General features: G+C 38.0%; 1 protein-coding gene across 2 annotated transcripts in view; it reads left to right on the top strand.

Moving 5' to 3' along the window:
• The window catches only part of DNAlig4 (DNA ligase 4), a 462385-nt gene extending 444292 nt beyond the window's left edge, over positions 1-18093 (top strand). For both annotated transcript variants that reach the window (XM_090384659.1, XM_090384660.1), the window contains 2 exons: positions 11402-11554; positions 17939-18093. In XM_090384659.1, the coding sequence (XP_090240785.1) occupies positions 11402-11554; positions 17939-18077 (292 nt within the window). In that variant the 3' untranslated portion in view covers positions 18078-18093. The remainder of the gene's footprint in view (positions 1-11401; positions 11555-17938) is intronic.
• The last annotated feature ends 1977 nt before the right edge of the window (positions 18094-20070 follow it).

Genomic DNA, 20070 nt, shown 5'->3' with positions numbered 1-20070 from the left:
CCACTTGATCGTATACCTATAGTTCTCGCTGGTGATTTCAATCTAGGATTAAATTCTGAGGCAGGAAAGAAGTTTTGTAAATTTATGAAAGATGTCTTCAGTTTAGATATTAAGTCAAATACCTTGGTAAATACTGCACACAATGGAACAACAATCAATGGTGTATCTACTTGGGAATTAAAATCATTTGAGTGTCAAAATTATATATCTTATTTCAGTTACCATAGACCAATAATTTTAGTGTTATTATAATATATTTTATACTTATTATTTTATTGTACACTAGTAGAATGAAAAATTCCATTCACTGTACTGAAATTATTTTTTTCAATAAAAATAATGCAGCAATACTTTTTTTTATTTATTTTACTGTACCAGTTTCATGATGAGTTCCTGCAGTAAAGATGTTTTTAACGGCTGCTGCTGTGACATTTCTAGTGACACTATCAGTCTCAGAGTAGGGCAGCAGCAACTCATTATGTACCTGGTACATATATATATTTTTTTCATGTACAATTTGGGAAAGCAGCAGGCTGACTTTTATTAGGGCCTGTGGGTCGCTGCAGATCTGTGGGAAATAACAGCACAGTGACCATAGGTCTCATTTTCCTGCTTACAAACCTTGGCAGAATGGCCATAGCCAAGGCAGCATAAGTTAATGACAAAATCTTTAATGTTGTGTACTGTATAATTTAGATACCATTTGTTACCTTGATCCATGAAGGCTTTTCTTAGTGGCCTCATGGTTTCTATAATCCTCTGAATTTTGATGATGTTGATAATCAAAGTTCTGAAAATCCATAATCCTTCAATTTAATTTTATATCATCCAGCAAATCTTCTGTCTAAGTATTCTTGTGCACATCAAATATGATCATGGTTGGCCTTAGCTGTTTTTGGTAATATCCACATTGTAGTTTATTTCAGTTATTCTCGTAGTCTTTGATCTTCTAAAAATCTCTTTCAGTAACTGTGTCAATTGTTATTCCTTTAATTTGAGGGCATTGAGTGTCATTACAAGTTCCACCTGTGAATCTCCATCTCCAAAAAACCATAAATGTTTTGCCATTTTATTAACTTAACTGTCACATTATATTGTACATTATAAGTAGCTTTATGGTTCAAGTTATGGTCGTTATTTTTATTTTTAATTTAGATAGAGATTTTGTATGTTACTACTTAATGTTTATAAAACCATTGTTTCATTTGAATCTTGCCGCCATTGTTATAGTATAGAGTGAGTGATAGGGAATTCACATTTTTAATTGTGTTAAATAGGTAGCACTAATGTAAAACTAGATAGAGTAATATGTATTACTGCATTTAGGAATCTATTAGATACTGTATTGATAATTAATTAATTAAATTTATTAATCTTATTAATTTCCATTGTTAATCAATAGTATTCAATATCATGCTCCACATTAGAGCAGAAAGCAATGGGCACAAAGTAATAGGAGTGCTGTGACTAAGGAGAGAACTGAAGGGGGAAATTATATGCAACTTGTGAAGTGTTTCTGGAACAGAACATTATCAAGCCAAGATGGATCTCCTTGGCTAGATCGTATATTCTGTTCAGTGTTCTGATCGGCGCTTATCAGAGTTTGAAGAGTTGGGAAGATGCCCTTGAAGGTATTAAAGCAAGGGACCCATCAAGCTCTCAGCTACCCAACTCTGCTGACGAGGCTACTAGAGACGGTCGTGTTCAAAGCCGCTAAGTGGATTTTTCTTATTTATTGATTTGAAATTATTGTTTTTCTAAAACTTTTGATTTAAATTTACTAGTATAACATTATTTTGTGATTTTTTGATTAATTTGGTGTATTTATTCTTTACTCGGCCTTGTAATTGCATAAAAGTATTGGTAAGGATTTCCACGTGTTTCAACTCCGCTACCGTTCGTAATTTTCCCGCCTTTGTGATACGATAGTTATACAGTATACCGTACTAGATAGCGTTAGTTGAACTTCGTTAGCAGTTAAATTGTACGTTTAAATAAATACATATAACGACTTAGATTACAAACGTAATATAATTAATTATATCTAACATAATTAATAACATAACATAATTAATTATAATTAATTAATAAATTAATAGAATCATGACTCAGACCAGAGCAGCAAAGCAAAAGGCTCAAGCTAATGGAAGTGCTGTGGCTCAGAGCAGAACTGAGGGGGAGCAGTTGTCCTCTGACTCACAGCCTTATAAAATGCACTGTTTGCTTGATGTTTGCAGAGCAATCGGGTACGGGACATGATACTGCCAAGGGGGATGTCTTTGTGTGTGCGCGCGTGATGCAAGGAGTGTATCGATATCAGGCAACAACTCGGCGTTCTGGTGGGCCTATATGAGAGCTTGAAGGACAGGGTGGATGCCCTCGAAGAAACTAAATTGAGGGGCCCATCAAGCTCTCAGCTGCCCACATCAACGCCAGAGCTTGCACTTGGGCATCGCGTGACACAGGCAACCCCCAAGGCAGAATGCGCTGGTCCCGAAGGAACTAGTAGTTGTTGGTGACTCTATTGTCAGGGAAACGGGGAACATGCTTTGTAAAAAAGATAGGTGGAACAGGACCAGGGTATGTCTGCCAGGGGCAAAGGTTGATGACGTTGTAGAGCGAATATCATCTTTTAAGGGCACAAAAGGTGATATAGTTGTACACGTTGGCACTAATAATATTAAGAGTAGGAGACTGGCAGAATTACTTAACAAGTACAGGTCACTGTAGAACAAAAGCCGAGAATTAGGGTTGAATTTGAAAATGTCTGCAATTCTGCCCAGACACGATAGGAGGGAGTATATGATGAGAGCCTTGTCGATCAATTCGGCCCTGGAAAGATTGTGCAAGGCTCAAGGGGTAGAATTTTTTTCAGCCTGGACTGTACTTGTTAACAGGAGAGATTGCTTCTACAGGGATGGGATACACTTAAATAGAAAGGGTGCAAGAATATTTGCTGATGCTATCGAGGCAGTGTTAGGTGGGCCGGAAAACTGCTAGCTTGGGGGGGGAGACAAAGACCAATAGATTGACAGTAGCCACTGGCAGAGGTGAAAGAGATTCTTGCACTGCTTCTATTAGAATGAGCAGAAGCCTGAAAAACAAGATGCATGGTATTTCAGAGACTGCTGGGAGCCATTGCGGTACAAGTAAACACATGGGTTGTGTTAGGGTAGCTAAGAATAGAAACAGGTGCAGGTATACTTGCGTGTACACCAATGCTAGGAGTTTAGTAAATAAATTTGATGAATTTGAGGTATTGCTCAAAACATCAAAGGCAGATATTGTTGGGATATCAGAGACGTGGTGTCACACAGATATAAGGGATGCAGAACTGGAATTTGGGGAGTACAACGTCTACAGAAAGGACAGACAGGATAGGAAGAGGGGAGGGGTTATGCTATTAGTTAAGAAACACATAAAAACCAAGGAAGTGAAGCCAGTCGACATCGCTGGACAGTGCAGTGTTGAGTCAGTTTGGTGTGACATAAGCATTGGGAGATCAAAATTGAGAGTAGGAGTGTGCTATAGGCCTAATGACTCTGATGAGTATAATAAGGAACTGTACAGGGAAATAGAGTGGGCCAGTAAATCAGAGAGTCTTATAATGGGAGATTTTAATTTCCCAGATATTGACTGGAATTTGGGGGCTGGTTACTCACACACTAGCAGGGCTTTTGTGGATTTATTGGATGATTGTTTTCTACATCAGCATGTTCGGGAGGCAACTAGAGGAAGTAATACTCTTGATTTGATTATCAGCAGTGATTCTTCATGCATTAAGAATCTGCAGATAAATGAACCACTAGGTGGCAGTGATCACAGTGTGCTGAAGTGGGATTTACTCAAAGAGGTAACTACCATTAGGGGTAAAGGGAAGGGTTATTGCTTCCGTAAAGGCAACTACGATGGACTGAGACAGTATTTAAACTCTATACAGTGGGACCAACTGATGATGTTACCAACAGCAAATTCAAAATGGGAAGCATTCAAAGAACTTATCTTGGAAGCTACTAGGCTTTACATACCAACTAAGAAATATTGTTCAAGGTATAGGCCAAAATGGATGTCAGATGAACTAATGAGACATATGGCAGAGAAGAAAAATGCATGGGATACTTACAAATTAACACATGACACAGAAGCCTATGATAGATACAAGTTGATATGCAACCAAGTTACAAAGGAGGTTAGGCAGGCGAAGCCAGATTACGAGAAATCCTTCGCAAGGGATGCAAAGAATTACCGAAAGAAAGAAAGGGATGCATAGATTACCGTTCGTAACTTCCGCCTTTGTCTTTGTCATACGATCGTTATATATCGAACCTAGATAGCGTTAGTATAGTATACGTTATAATATTTTCAGCGATCGGTAAAAACTATTAAACTTGTTCAACTTCGTTGGCATTTAAATTGCACTTTTAACTAAATACATATACCGACTTAGATTACAAACATAACATAATTAATTAATACGTAACTGATACGGAAGTTATATAAAGGGAACTCGGAGATAATTAATACTTGACTGATTGATTGACGCTAAAAATATATATCCCGTTATAGCTGTGTTGGGAGATAAGTTAGGGTTATAAACTGAAATTTAAATTTTATTTAAATTAAAAGTAATCATGACTCAGACCAGAGCAGCAAAACAAAAGCCTCAAGCTAATGGAAGTGCTGTGACTCAGAGGAGAACTGAGGGGGGCAGTTGCATTCTGAGTCACAGCCTTCTAAAATGCACAGCTTGCATGATGTTTGTGGAGCATTCAGGTACGGGACATGATATTGCCATGGGGGATGTCTTTGTGTGTGCAGGATGCAAGGAGTGTATCGAAATCAGGCAACAACTCAGCGTTCTTATGGGCCTATATGAGAGCTTGAAGGACAGGGTGGATGCCCTCGAAGGAACTAAATTGAGGGGCCCATCAAGCTCTCATCTGCCCACATCAACGCCAGAGCTTGCACTTGGTCATTGTGAAACACAGCAGCAACCTCCAAGGCAGAATGCGCTGGTCCCAAAGGAACTAGTAGTTGTTGGTGACTCTATTGTCAGGGAAATGGGAAACATGCTTTGTAAGAAGGATAGGTGGAACAGGACCAGGGTATGTCTGCCAGGGGCAAAGGTTGATGATGTTGTAGAGCAGATATCATCTTTTAAGGGCACAAAAGGTGATATAGTTGTACACGTGGGCACTAACGATATCAAGAGTAGGAGACCGGCAGAATTGCTTAACAAGTACAGGTCACTGTTGAAAAAAAGCCGTGAAATAGGGTTGAAATTGAAAGTGTGTGCAATTCTGCCCAGACACGATAGGAGGGAGTATATGATGAGAGCCTTGTCGATCAATTCGGCCCTGGAAAGACTGTGCAAGGCTCAAAGGGTAGAATTTTTTTCAGCCTGGACTGTACTTGTTAACAGGAGGGATTGCTTCTACAGGGATGGGATAACTTAAATAGAAAGGGTAGAAGAATATTTGCTGATGCTATCGAGGCAGTGTTAGGTGGGTCGGAAAACTGCTAGCTTGGGGGGATACAAAGACAAATAGATTAACAGTAGCCACTGGCAGAGGTGAAAGAGTTTCTTGCACTGCTTCTGTTGGAATGAGCAGAAGCCTGAAAAACAAGATTCAGGATATTTCAGAGACTGCTGGGAGTCATTGCGGTACAAGTAAACACATGGGTTGTGTTAGGGTAGCTAAGAATAGAAATAGGTGCATGTATACTTGCGTGTACACCAATGCTAGGAGTTTAGTAAATAAATTTGATGAATTTGAGGTATTGCTCAAAACATCAAAGGCAGATATTGTTGGGATATCAGAGACTTGGTGTCACACAGATATAAGGAATGCAGAACTGGAATTTGGGGAGTACAACGTCTACAGAAAAGATAGACTGGATAGGAAGGGAGGAGGGGTTATGCTATTAGTTAAGAAATACATAAAATACAAGGAAGTGAAGCCAGTGGACATCGCTGGACAGTGCAGTATCGAGTCAGTTTGGTGTGACATAAGCATTGGGAGATCAAAATTGAGAGTAGGAGTGTGCTATAGGCCTAATGACTCTGATGAGTATAATAAGAAACTGTACAGGGAAATAGAGTGGGCCAGTAAATCAGAGAGTCTTATAATGGGAGATTTTAATTTTCCAGATATTGACTGGAATTTGTGGGCTGGTCACTCACACACTAGCAAGGCTTTTGTGGATTTATTGGATGATTGTTTTCTACATCAGCATGTTCGGGAGGCAACTAGAGGGAGTAATACTCTTGATCTGATTATCAGTAGTGATTCTTCATGCATTAAGAATCTGCAGATAAATGAACCACTAGGTGGCAGTGATCACAGTGTGCTGAAGTTGGATTTACTCAAAGAGGTAACTACCATTAGGGGTAAAGGGAAGGGTTATTGCTTTCGTAAAGGCGACTACGATGGACTGAGACAGTATTTAAATTCTATACAGTGGGACCAACTGATGATGTTACCAACAGTAAATGCAAAATGGGAAGCATTCAAAGAACTTACCTTGGAAGCTACTAGACTTTACATACCAAATAAGAAATATTGTTCAAGGGTTAGTCCTAAATGGATGTCAGATGAACTGATGAGGCATATGGCAGAGAAGAAACATGCATGGGATACATACAAATTAACACATGACACAGAAGCCTATGATAGATACAAGTTGATCTGTAACCAAGTTACAAAGGAGGTTAGGCAGGCGAAGGCAGATTACGAGAAATCTTTGGCAAGGGATGCAAAGAAAAACAGCAAAGGGTTCTTTACTTATGTAAACTCTAGAAGGAAGGGGATGAATCAGATTGGTCCACTTGATATTGATGGGTCAACTGTTGATGATCCTGCTCAGGTAGCTAACAAACTAAATGAATATTTTGCATCGACATTCACACATGAGGAGTTATTTAGCGAGGGGAAAGCCAGAGGTGTATTCAACTCTAGCAGTAAGCTAGAGAATCTTGTAATAACTGACAGTAAAGTGGAGGAGAAATTGTTGAAGATAAACACAAGAAAGGCACCTGGGGTGGATGGGATCTATCCAGTTATATTAAAGGAGGCAGCAAAGGAAGTAAGCAAACCCTTAGCCATAATTATGAGAGCTTCCTTGGACTCAGGGGAGGTACCCATAGACTGGAGATGTGCAAATGTGACCCCAATTCACAAAGGTGGATCAAAAGCTGACACAAGCAATTATAGACCTGTGAGTTTAACTTCTGTTCCAGGAAAATTAATGGAGGCACTAGTTAAAGAAGCACTGCAGGATCATTTAGACAAGACTTCAGTTATAGCTCAGACACAGCATGGTTTTGTTAAGGGGAAGTCTTGCCTGACCAACTTGATTGGATACTATGATGCAGTCACAAAAGAACTGGATGCAGGGAATAACTTTGATATTATATACTTGGATCTTAGAAAGGCTTTTGATACTGTTGCACATGGAAGATTGCTACTCAAATTGGAGCAGTGTGACATTGGAGGCAAATTGCTGCTATGGATAAAGGGGTGGTTGAGGGGGAGAAGACAGAGAGTGGTAATCAATGGACACTGCTCATCGTGGACTAATGTTATTAGTGGAGTCCCTCAGGGCTCAGTGTTGGGTCCATTATTGTTTTCTGTATTTATAAATGATATTGATGATGGTATATATCAAGCTTAATGTTCAAGTTTGCAGACGATACAAAGGTTGGCAGGGTTGTCAAGGACACTACTGACACTATGCTGCTGCAACAGGATCTGGAAAGGTTGAGCAGATGGGCTGAGAGGTGGCAAATGAAGTTTAACATTGACAAATGTAAAGTACTACACATGGGAAACAGCAACCCCAGAGCAACGTATCAACTCTGTGGTACTACACTGACAGTGGTAGAGAATGAAAGGGACTTGGGGGTGGTTGTGCAGGCAGATATGAAGTTCTCTGAGCAGTGCAGACGGGCTGCAAGAGTAGCTCATGGAGTATTGTCAATGATATACAGGAATTTTTCCAGCAGGGATAAGGAGGTGATTATTCCATTGTATAAGGCAATGGTCAGGCCACACCTAGAGTACTGTATACAGGTCTGGAGGCCTCATTTCAAGAAGGATGTAGAGCTGCTGGAACGAGTACAGAGAAGGGCAACAAGATTAGTGAATGGAACAAAGGGTTGCTCTTACGAAGAAAGGCTTAAGTTTTGCAAATTACAGTGTCTGGAGACTAGGCACCAGCGATGTGATCTGATAGAGGTGTATAAAGCCTTGAATGGTTTAAGCATGCTCAATGCTGATGGGATTCTTCCTCTAGCTCAGAAAAAATCGCCTGAGAGGGCATAAATTCAAATTGAGGAAAGACAGATGTAGGATAGACGTGCGGAAATTTGCCTTTAGCCAACGGGTAGTTGGTTGGTGGAACAGACTTCCATCCCTTGTGGTGGAGGTTGATAGCCTAAATAAATTTAAGCTATCAACTTTGAAATTTATTTATCTAAATAAATAAATTTCGAACGAATGGAGGGGTGAAGTGGTAGTGTGTTTTTTTTTTTTTTTTTTTTTTTTTGGCTGATGCTGCATGAGCTTGCTTTCTTGCATCATATGCCTCTACTAATGCTAATGCAAACATAGCCAGCCTCATTAACTATAAAAAGATAAGGGCAAAAGCATGTTTCACACAAAGGCAAGCCAAAAAAGAATCCTGGATCTGTTTTGCATCAAGCTTTAACAGAAACACTGATTCCAAAATAGTATGGAAAAAAAATTAGACAGTTGTCTGGAAAGTTTCCTACCATACTTTCTCCAATCTTTTCCTGGAATGGGCAAGATCTATCAAGACCCTTAGATATAACTAATGCTTTGGGCAGTACTTTTGCTGAAATCTCAGCAGCATCAGCCTATACTACATCATTCCAACAAATTAAAAACACTACAGAAAAGCATCTCATTAACTTTCAAACTGCTTTTCTTCTCCCATATAAAAAACCATCAATATCCTGAACTTTTGAATGCGCCATTAGAACAGCCCACAGTGGTGCTCCTGGGCCAGATTGGTTTTATTATGTCATGTTACAACATCTTGATAACAAAGCTTTGCGCCTTCTCCTGGTTTTTTACAATTGTATATTTTTAGAAAATGTTTTTCCAGCTTCTTGGTATCACTCTACTGTTTTGGCAATCCTAAAGCCTGAAAAGATCCAACCAACCCCCCATAGCCATAGACAGATATCTCTATCAAGCTGCCTCAGCAAAATTGTTCACATTGTTCACAAAAGACCTGTCTGGATCATTGAGTCAGAACCTCTAATGAGCCATAATCAATATGGCTTTCGTCAAAATAGGTCATGCCTGAATCTAATGGTCAAGGTGAATTTGCCATTCGAAATGCCTTTGTTAAACGTGAACATCTAGTAATGGTTTCAATAGATATAGAAAAGGCTTTTGACACCACCAGGTGGCATGGCATCCTAAGTGATCTTTACTCTCTTGGTCTACGGGGCAACCTTCCTACATACTAGGTCATTTCAAGTTCAATACCCACATTTCCTCTCCGCAAATTTCATTCAGGAAGAAGGTGTTCCACAGGGATCAGTACTGAGTGCCACTCTTTTTGCTCTTAGAATAGATTCTCAAATACAGTTGAGATTTACCTTTATGCAGATGATCTTTCCGTCTCCTGCCATTCCCAAAACATGAGATCTATTGCAAGACAGCTTCAGATATCACTTAATAAAATACAAAAATGGGCCAGCCTCAATGGCTATTGATTCTCACAACAGAAAACAGTTGCTATCCATTTTTGTAGACAACGAAAACTTCATTTGGAACGAAAACTTCATCTGAACTTCAAATTTCTAATGTCTCCATCCCAGTCACTAATAACATCAGATTTCTAGGATTAATCAAGGACAACAAGTTAAATTTTATAGACCATATTAAAAATGTACGTACTTCCTGTCTAAAAAAGTTAAACATAGTCAGAGCATTATCCCTCCAAACATGGCGTGCAGATCGTACCTCTCTGCTTCGGTTATACAGGGCATTAATCAGATCCCGTCATGATTGTGGAGCTCCCATCTATAATTCAGCGAGAATGAATGCATTGCACTAGCTTGATTCAATTCAACACAGTGCTCTGAGGCTTGCACTTGGTGCATTCAGAACATCACCAGCACATAGTCTCTACATTGATGCCCATGAGCCCACTATCTTTACGTAGGAAAATACTGTTATTGAAGTATGCTGTCAAGATACAAAATCGTGCCTCACGTCCCATTCAGTCATACCTGTTCAATCCACCATTAGAAAACCTCTTTAGAAATAAACCTAACATAGTAAAACCAGCTAGTCCTCGGCTTCTTGAACTGATGCAATTTTGGAATATTTCCATCCGTTCTGTACAACAGGTAACAACTTGCAGTCAACCACCATGGGCTTCTTCTCCTCTTGTAACTTGTGACACTTACTCTGCCAATGGAGAAAGAACATTTTACAAGCATCAAATATCAAACAACTTCATACAGCTCACCCTCAAAGATATATCAATTTTCCTTTTTGCAAATATTCACAGTGCAAATATTCTAGTTTTCAAAATGCTGTATTCATCTAATACTTTATTATCATTTCAAATTTAAATCTTTTAAACAGTAAATTTCTGTGGCAGAAAAAAAGCTGCAACTAAACTAATTACAAAACTCTTTCCAAGTAATTTTAGTTCTTTTCACTATCTTAACAAAAGCCAGATATGATTGTTCGGGTTATTCATCATACCATAAGAGCATTAACAACTTAGCATCAGCTCTAAGATGTACTATATTTGTTGTGCAGTGCCCATCATACTGTTGCTCCAAGTCATATCACTCCTCAGTAAAATCCAAGCCTTAACAATTAGAAACAAAACCTTGCAGTTCAGCCTCATAGCTGCTAGACTGATCTGTAAAAAAAAGTCACCAGACTACATTTCTTAGTTGCCATGCAACTAAACTATTGCAAAACTCTTTCCAAGTAATTTTAGTTCTTTTCACTATCTTAACAAAAGCCAGATATGATTGTTCGGGTTATTCATCATGCCATAAGAGAATCGACAACTTAGCATCAGTTCTAAGATGTGCTATATTTGTTGTGCAGTGCCCATCATACTGTTGCTCCGAATCGTATCACTCCTCGGAAAAATCCAAGCCTTAACAATTAGAAACAAAACCTTGCAGTTCAGCCTCATAGCTGCTAAACTGATCTGTAAAATAAAAATTAACCAGACTACATTTCTTAGTTGCCATGGTGGCCCTGCCGACCAGATTTGTTATGCCCTGAATGAGATAATAGAAAGATTTTTGATACATGAATAAATGTTATAACTTGTTTAAGCTCTGATTAGGAAGAGGAGGATTATTGTCTATATTGATTTTTTTTTTCTGATTAAGGGTTTATTTAGATGTTCTTAAGGAAACTGAGGATGGTGACATGATAGGCATTCCTAATCCTCTTGATATTTTGAAATTCCATCTTCTTTTGTATGGAGCAACTGTGACACCTGAACTGGATAATCATACTACACATGTTGTTATACATTCAAAGTAAGCTTTTTAAAATATTTTTTTTACATTGATTTTTATTATATTTAGTCAACTGAATGTATGCAGTTTGGTATATTAACCTGTTTACTTAATTTTGGATTAATTAATTTACCCTTTGATGGTGGCAACCCCAGTTGTAACAGAGAAGGTGACGCTACTCCTAAAAGGTGTAAAGTTGCTTTTTAATTTCAAGGAAACACATATGGGTTTTTTTTTTTTTTTTTTGTTTGTTTAAATTCTGCTTTGAATGTACTCCCAATATTTCATCGTTTCTTAATGTATTGCAGTACTTATTGTATACAATTTTTTTAGTTTTGAGTAAAAAAATTAAATTATTAAAAAAAAGAAAAAACAGGGAATTACCACATGATATTAAGATTAACTTCAATGCTTTTTTTTTTTATTTGAAAGTATTGCTTATTACTTTTTTTTTCTTTTGCTTAACAGTAAAAATTAAAAAATAGAAGATTAAGAATATCCACCCTCACCACAGGAAACACAGAACTCCATTCTAATGGCACACTGCTACCGGTAATCCAAACAGAAGACCAAAGAAGGATATCCCACCAGTGAATGCAGATCTCATAATTTAATGAGCTAAAATTTACCCTGTTGATTTCATTTCAGTTATTAATTAATTCCTTTATTTATTTTTTTAGATTTTTGCTTACATACAGGCAATACTGGTTTGCTAGCAAACAAAAATAAATGCTGTAGTTCCAGCAATACATCTTGCTCAGATTACACATATGGGGAGGACACAAATTCAAGTTGAGGAAGGATGATTGCAGGGTAGATATGTGAAAGTTTGCCTTCAGCCAGCAGTTGGTTGATTGTTGAAACAGGCTTCAATTTGTTGTTGTGGTAGTGAGTATTTTAAATGAATTCAAGGAAGAACAAGGAAGAATTCTTGTAAGGTATAGATAGGAGAAGTGTATAGGTTTGTTTTTTTGGCTGATGCAATATAAGCTTATCCTGAAAAAGGCCTCTGAGGTTGGGAAAATTCATATTTTAGTATTAAATCAGCTCACACCAACCATAAGAATAAGTATTTACTGTAACTAAAATATTTATTTACATATTAAAATAAAATAAATATTTACAAAAACTACTATTATATTAAATATACATGTAAAAACATTAAAACTGTGATAAAATCCTTGAGATAAAATACACTAAAATAAACCGGATTAAAAGCGATAAAAATGATAAAAATCTCTTGGAGCTTTCGGAAGCTTGCGCTCCCTTCCTCAGCAGTAACAAAATTTCCTGCAGCACGTCCATATAAGCTTGCTTTTTGCATCATTTGCCACTACTACTACTACATTCACATGAAAAAAAATGATGAAGTTAATCAAAAAAATTATATATTTAAAAAATGCTGTTTTTCACACCTTTTAACTTAAAAAGAAAAACAGAAAAAAAAAAAAATTTTTAATTACGCTGAAAATTTAAAAAAAAATTAGGCATAAAAATATAAAAATGTAGCTGTTAGCACCTTCGATTTTCTTGTTTAAAGAACCACAAGCATATGCACATATATTTGTTCTTATTATATGTATAAATGATTTTAAAAAGATTTAAAAAAAAAAAAAAATATATATATATATACACACAGAGTGTCTCAAAAATACATGGCATAACTTCAGGAATGAGTTCCTCATATGTAGACAATAAAAATATTTTACATCAACATAGTTCCGGAAATGCTTGGTTCCCAAGTTATTAACCAGAATGTCTTATCTCCCGCAGGTGATTTTCTTCATCACAAGGTACTGACAAAATCTGGTGGTTTTCCATTCCGACCATGTACTCAAATCGCAAGCGGATATGCACTTTATGTACGGTTTGGTGGACAGCAATGCTCTGGAGGCCCGTTATTTGTACCACGAAAGGTTCCCAGAACGAAGATGACCAGACAGGAAAAAGTTTGAAGGTATCCATCGCAGCCTTTGTGAACATGGGACCTTTACACCTCGTGCTGCCGACAGAGGACGACCAAGATTTACGACTCCTGAAATAAAGGGGCAGACCAACTGCCTGGCCTCCACGCTCCACTGGTTTAAACCCACTAGATTTCTTCTTGTGGGGCCATTTACAGTCATTGGTGTATGCAACTCTGGTAGCTGATGTGGAAACTCTCCGCAATCGAAATGTGGCAGGTTGAGACAATACGAAACATGCCAGGAATTTGGCATCATCTTCGCGAGTCCATGAGACAAAATGTGAGGCCTGTATTCAGGCAGAAGGTAGACATTTTGAACAATTACGATAAGGTGATGTGAACAGTTAAGTGTCATAGACAGACCTTCAAAACTCTGAAACCAAGCATTTCTGGAACTATGTTGATATAAAATATTTTTATTGTCTACATATGAGGAACTCATTCCTGAAGTTATGCTGTGTATTTTTGAGACACCCTGTATAACCTACTGAGTTCCTGATCTGCCTCCATGGGGCTTAAATTAGGAAGCACTTCCTAATTCATTTCACAAATATACGTGGTCTCAATTCTAATCTCAACGATGTCCATTTCCACTTGCAGTCTGCCAAACCCCATGTACTTTTTCTGACAGAATCTCAGTTATCGGTTGATTCAGCTACTGCTCATCTCAGATGCCCAAATTATTCGCTGTATGATTCCTTTCGCCTCAAAGGTGGTACTTGTGCATATGTCCGTTCTGATATTCCCTGTCAGAGACTTGGCAGTTTGGAATCTCCTCTCTTTGATCTTCTCTGGCTTAAAATCTCTCTACCTCATTGTGTAAAATTCATCTGTTGTCTCTACCGTTCTCCCAATTCCACTATTCACTTTGAGCTCTTTGACTTCCTCTCCTTTCAACTTGACTTTCTCCAGTCCAACTTTCCTAACAGTGAGGTAATTTTCCTTGGTGATTTTAATGTTCACAACTCCAGCTGGCTTCCGTTTTCTAGTCACACCGACCCAGCTGGTCGATATGCTGAGGCTTTTGCAATTACTAATGACCTTGCACAGATTGTTCATTTACCTACAAGAATAATGGACAATCCTAATCATACAGCCAATACGCTTGATCTTTTTCTCACAAACAACCCTTCTAAGTAGACAGTCAAAGTGAGAGGTCCTTTAGGCACTTCAGATCACAACTTGGTGATTGTCTCATCTCCAATGGAACCTTTATCTCATGGGTATTCCCAACCTCATGTTGTTTGGCATTACAAGAATGCAAAATGGTATGACCTGCGAGAATTCTTTTCTTCTTTTCCTTGGTCGGATTACTGTTTCAAAACTTCTGATGTCAATGTTTGCTCAGATCGTGTCCGTGAAATTATCCTTGCAGGAATGGAATCCTTTATACCACACTCCACTTTAAAATCTCGTCCTTTATCTAAACCTTGGTTTTCCAATAAATGTGCTAAGGCTGTTCAAGAGAAGAATGTTGCATATCGTAATTGGCTTGTTTATAATTCTCCAGTTTCATTTTCTGCCTACACCAAAGCTCGCATCAATTGTAAAGCAGTTATTAATCTGTCCAAACTAGAGTTTGAACAGGCTAAGAGTAGAAAACTTGCTTCTTGCCCTAATGGTAGCCGAGCATTCTGGTCTCTTGCCAAAGCTATTGGCCACGACATTTGCCCATCTCTGCTCCCACCTCTGTCCAAACCAGATGGTTCTGTTGTCACTTCAGCCAAGGATAAAGCTGACCTGCTAGCATCCCATTTTTCTTCCAATTCATGTATTAATGATCTTGGTAAAACACCTCCCACCATTCCTAGCATGCTCCATTCAATGCCTCCTATGGTCTTCCATCAAAAGGATGTCAGAAAGATTTTGATGAAACTTGATGCTAAGAAAGCTCCAAGTCCTGATGGTATTTCCCCACTTGTTCTCAAAACTTGTGCTCCTGAACTTACTCCTATTCTTAGCCGCGTTTTTTCACTTTCTTATTCCAAAGGTGTTTTTCCTTCTGCTTGGAAATTTGCTCATATCCATCCAGTTCCTAAAAAGGGTGACAAATCCCTCCCATCCAATTATCGTCCCATTGCAATTACTTCTACTCTTTCTAAAGTAATGGAGAAATCAATTAACCGCCAACTCTTAAGCTACCTAGAAACCTGCCATCTGATCAACAATCGCCAGTATGGATTCCATTAGTGTCGATCCACTGGTGATATTCTGGTTTTTTGTTACCCATTAATGGACTAATTCAATCGAAAGGTTCGGGGAAACACAAGTACTTTCTCTTGACATCTCAAAGACTTTCGATCATGTTTGGCATAAAGGTCTTCTAAACAAGCTTCCATCTTATGGTTTGCCAACTGTTTTTAGTAATTGGTAATTTTTAGTAATCTTTTTTCTCTCTGATTGCTCACTGAGGGTGATGGTAGATGGCTCTCTGTCTTCTAACTTCTCCACTAATGCCAATGTCCCCCCAAGGTTCAGTTCTTTCCCCCACTCTTTTCCTCTTGTATATTAATGACCTTCTTCCATTGACTGGAAATCCTATCCATAGTTTTGCCGATGATAGCACATTGCATTCCACTTTCCATTTTGAGAAACCTTGTGTCCTGCTCAGTCAGCATCAATTTCTCGAAAATCTGCTACCAATTCCTTAAATGCCGATCTTCAGGTAATTCTCCGTGGGGCAAAGACAACTTAGTTGATTTCAACCCTTCTAAAACTCAGTCTTGTCTTATATCTCGCAAAAAGGATTCTTCTGCTCCTATGCTTATCTTTGGTGACACTCCAATTTCTAGGCAAAATGTTATATCTCTATTACCCTGACTTCTAATCTCTCTTGGCACATGCACGTTACATATATTGCTTCCTCTGCATCTAAAAAACTTGGTTTTCTCTTTCGCTCTCGGCGTTACTTTTCTTCCAAACAGCTGCTCACTCTGTATAAATTGCAAATCCGCCCTGCCATGGAATATTGTTCCCACATCTGGGGTGGTGCCCCCAAAACCTCTCTCAGGTTTCTTGATTCCGTTCAGAAGAGGGCAGTTAGGTTAATTAATGATTCATCACTAACAGAGTCTCTCCACTCACTGTCTCATAGACGTACTGTTTCTGCTGCATGCCTCTTCAACAGATATTTCCATGGGCACTGTTCTTCTGAATTGGCTTTTATAATTCCCGCTCTCTCTCTCTCTTCCAAAACAGTCCGAACACGTGCCACCTCCAACCAACATCCATTTACTTTCCAACTGAAAACTCACAGAACCAACTTTTCATCTTCCTCGTTTATTCATTCAGCTGCTGTTTTCTGGAACAACCTTCCTTCATACGTATTTCCTGAAAATTACAGTCTACAGAAGTTCAAGTCCAATGTCAACAAATATCTTCTTTCGTCTTCTCAACCCCCAACTCAAGCACAGTACTAAGTACTATAGGTTCTAATACCTGTCGTGTTTGGGGTTTACATAAAAAAAAAAACAGGAGTCTTATCTTCTGAGGAGGCCTTACTTATTCGAAGTATAACCAGAGAGGAAACTCATTGTGAAGGTATTCACAATAAGAGATGTAATGAAATTCACAATAAGAGATGTAATGAATAGACATGAGGCTTTTGCTCCAACTTATATGTCTAAATTTTTCCGTAGTCTGAGGCTGTAACCCTGAAATTTTATTAAGAATAAGTTGAAAAGAAATATGGTATTGTAATAATACTGTAGTAATAATTTTTATTCTTAATAATAATAATAAATGAAATGAAAAGGAAGTCAAAAAAATGGGGCATATGAAACCATCCCGATCACCATGTCAACCGTTGGCATGGTGCCAAAGTACCTCCATAAGAACCTAATAGTATTAGTCCTCACAGGGAACACTTACATGGAACTTCAGAAAGTCATGATCCTGAACACCTATAGAATAGTCAGAGAGTTACTCGACCAATAATAGTAATCGGACATAACAACCACCCCATGCACCCAGTACCACTATCCGTTGTGGAATGAGAAAAACTCATTAAGAGAAAAAAGAGATTAATAGTAATAATAAACCCAGGGGCTCATATCTAGTGAGTATGGGCTTGGCACACCCAGGGTCCTGAGCTGCTGGATATCATCATTCTTCTCTTTCTTGGTGATTCCCTTCTATTTCTGACCCCTCCCCTCTCTCTCTCTCTCTCTCTCTCTCTCTCTCTCTCTCTTTCTCTCTCTGAGAGTGACTCAGAAATTTTATTTGGCTGGTGAAGCATAAGCCTCAGGCTTTCTTGCACCGTATGGCTCATAATAATAAACCAGCACTGGTGCTCAGTGCATACGGGTTTTGTTATTGTTATTATTGGTCAAGAAACTCTCTGACTATTTCTACAGGTATTCAGGATTTAATAATAAACATCTTTTTCTGTGAAAGCAGCAGTTAATTTGAATATTTATATTTGATTTTCTTCCCTGTAGATACTTCCATCATCTTGAATATTTCAAACAAATAGCATCAGAAAGAATGCAAAGAAGATTTCATATTGTTACAGAAGAATGGGTGAAGGAATGTATAAAACACAACCAAATTCTCAGTGAAAGATATATTTTCCAGTAGAATGAGGAGATCAGGATAGAGGTGTTTTTTTTTTTTTTTTTCGATAGAATGAATTCATATTTTAATTTAGATTGATAATATTTACACAATTTTTTTTATTTTCTGAATGAAATAAGTTCAAAGAATGTTACAACGTACAAAGTTTATTAAATATAAAATCTTGACAGTGGGAATGAATTTCTAAAATGCACCTAAAAAAAAACATAACAAACTTCATGAAACTCCCTACATTCTAGATGCCTGATACAAAATAAATTTTAACATTGAAATTGCATAAATAATAATTAGTTCCAGTCATCTGGAACTAATTAATGTGATGGTATTAACAATGGCAATCCATATAAATGTTACTTTACAAAGTGCTTGAATTGTTAAATATTTTACTTGTTACATTGGCCCTGGGTGCCAAAGTTCTGTGGCCAAGCGATTCTGGTGCATTTCTGAAAGTGTTTTCTCTAAAGAGCATTTCAGCAAAATGATTCTATTTTTTGTCTGAAGAACCATTTTCTTGATTTGAATAAACAGAGTAGCTCTTTTGCACTACAAGAAACAGGCTGAGGCCCAGAAAAGAAAGCCACTTTTCTCTTCCTTTTTCTATAAATACTAACTAGCTAACTCAGACACTTGGTTGCTTTGTGGCACTGCTCCTGCCACCCCATGACAAGGCCAGAAACCTTAGAAGGACAGTTAACCTGCCAAGGGCCAAATGGAGCAAATATAGATCACACTGTATTTCTGCCTTTAGAGCCAACAAGCTTTCAGCCAGAGAAAGAAACTGAACATGACACATTGCAACCCAAGGAATTAGTTTAAAACCAATTCTCAGTGACAGATTTTCCTGCATTTCTAATAATGCACTTACTTGCAGATCAGCCTCTCAGTACACTATCTCCATTCCTTATCCATAAACACCTGGAAAGTCTTGCAGGATCTCCTAAGACAGTCAAGAGACTGCACTCACGGGACCTACTAGTAGTAACTATAAACCGCAGACATTTGGAGAATCTAATAAAACTTACAAATTTCACTGGAATTCCAGTAAAGGTTTCTCCCCATGCAACCCTAAACATATCTAAACGTGTTATATCTAGCTGGAATCTATTGAATGTCATGGAGTAAGATATAAATCAAGAGCTTCAGGACCAAAATGTTATTGCAGTCAAAAGAATTGTGATTAAAAAAGACAATACACTCACACCTACAAGGAACATTATTCTCACCTTTCGTGCCCCAAACCTACCCTCATAGATAAAAGCAACCTGCTTTTATCTATGTTATCTTCTTTGCCACATTTGACCCTACATTCCCAATCCCTTGAGATGCTATAAGTGTAAAAAGTAAAGCCATTCAGAATCCCAGTTTGTCCCAACTGTGGTCCTACGATCACAATCAAAGTGATTGTTTGGGAACAGAAATGACCTGCCCCAACTGTAGAGGCAACTATCCTGCATACTCTAGGACATATGACAGATTGAAAACTGAGGAAAAAAATGTAAAACATAAGATTGAAAATAAAGTAAGCTTTCAAGAAGAAAGGAAATTTATTTCTCCCAGAATGACAAAACGTACCTACACCAGTATTGTGCAGAAATATCAATCAATGGCCACCCAAACTGATGCTACAGTCCATCAGACCTATTATCTGCACTGAATGCTCAATTCTGTTGTCAAATCCTCCATCCTGATGGCACCATAACTATTGGTGGAATAAAAAATGCACAAAATCAAAGAAGCTAAAAATAAAGCATTGAATTTATTTCATAGATGAAACACAGTTAATCTTATTAACTACAAGAAGCTAAGAGCAAAAGCATGTCTCATTCAAAGACAAGCCAAGAAGAATTCCTGGATTTGTTTTGCCTCTACTAGAAATAGAAACACTAACTCTGGGTTAATATGGAAGAAAATTAGTCATATATCCGGCTAGATTCCAGCCATCCCTTCCCCAATTCTTTCGTGGAATGGGCAAGAACTCTCTTCTCCTGAGGATATA

This window comes from Mastigoproctus giganteus, chromosome 11 (genome assembly GCF_048544385.1).
Source record: "Mastigoproctus giganteus isolate SK-2022 chromosome 11, ASM4854438v1, whole genome shotgun sequence".
Taxonomy (NCBI): Eukaryota; Metazoa; Arthropoda; class Arachnida; order Uropygi; family Thelyphonidae; genus Mastigoproctus; species Mastigoproctus giganteus.
Note: the sequence above shows the minus strand (reverse complement) of the source record. Positions and strands in the feature narration are given on the sequence as shown.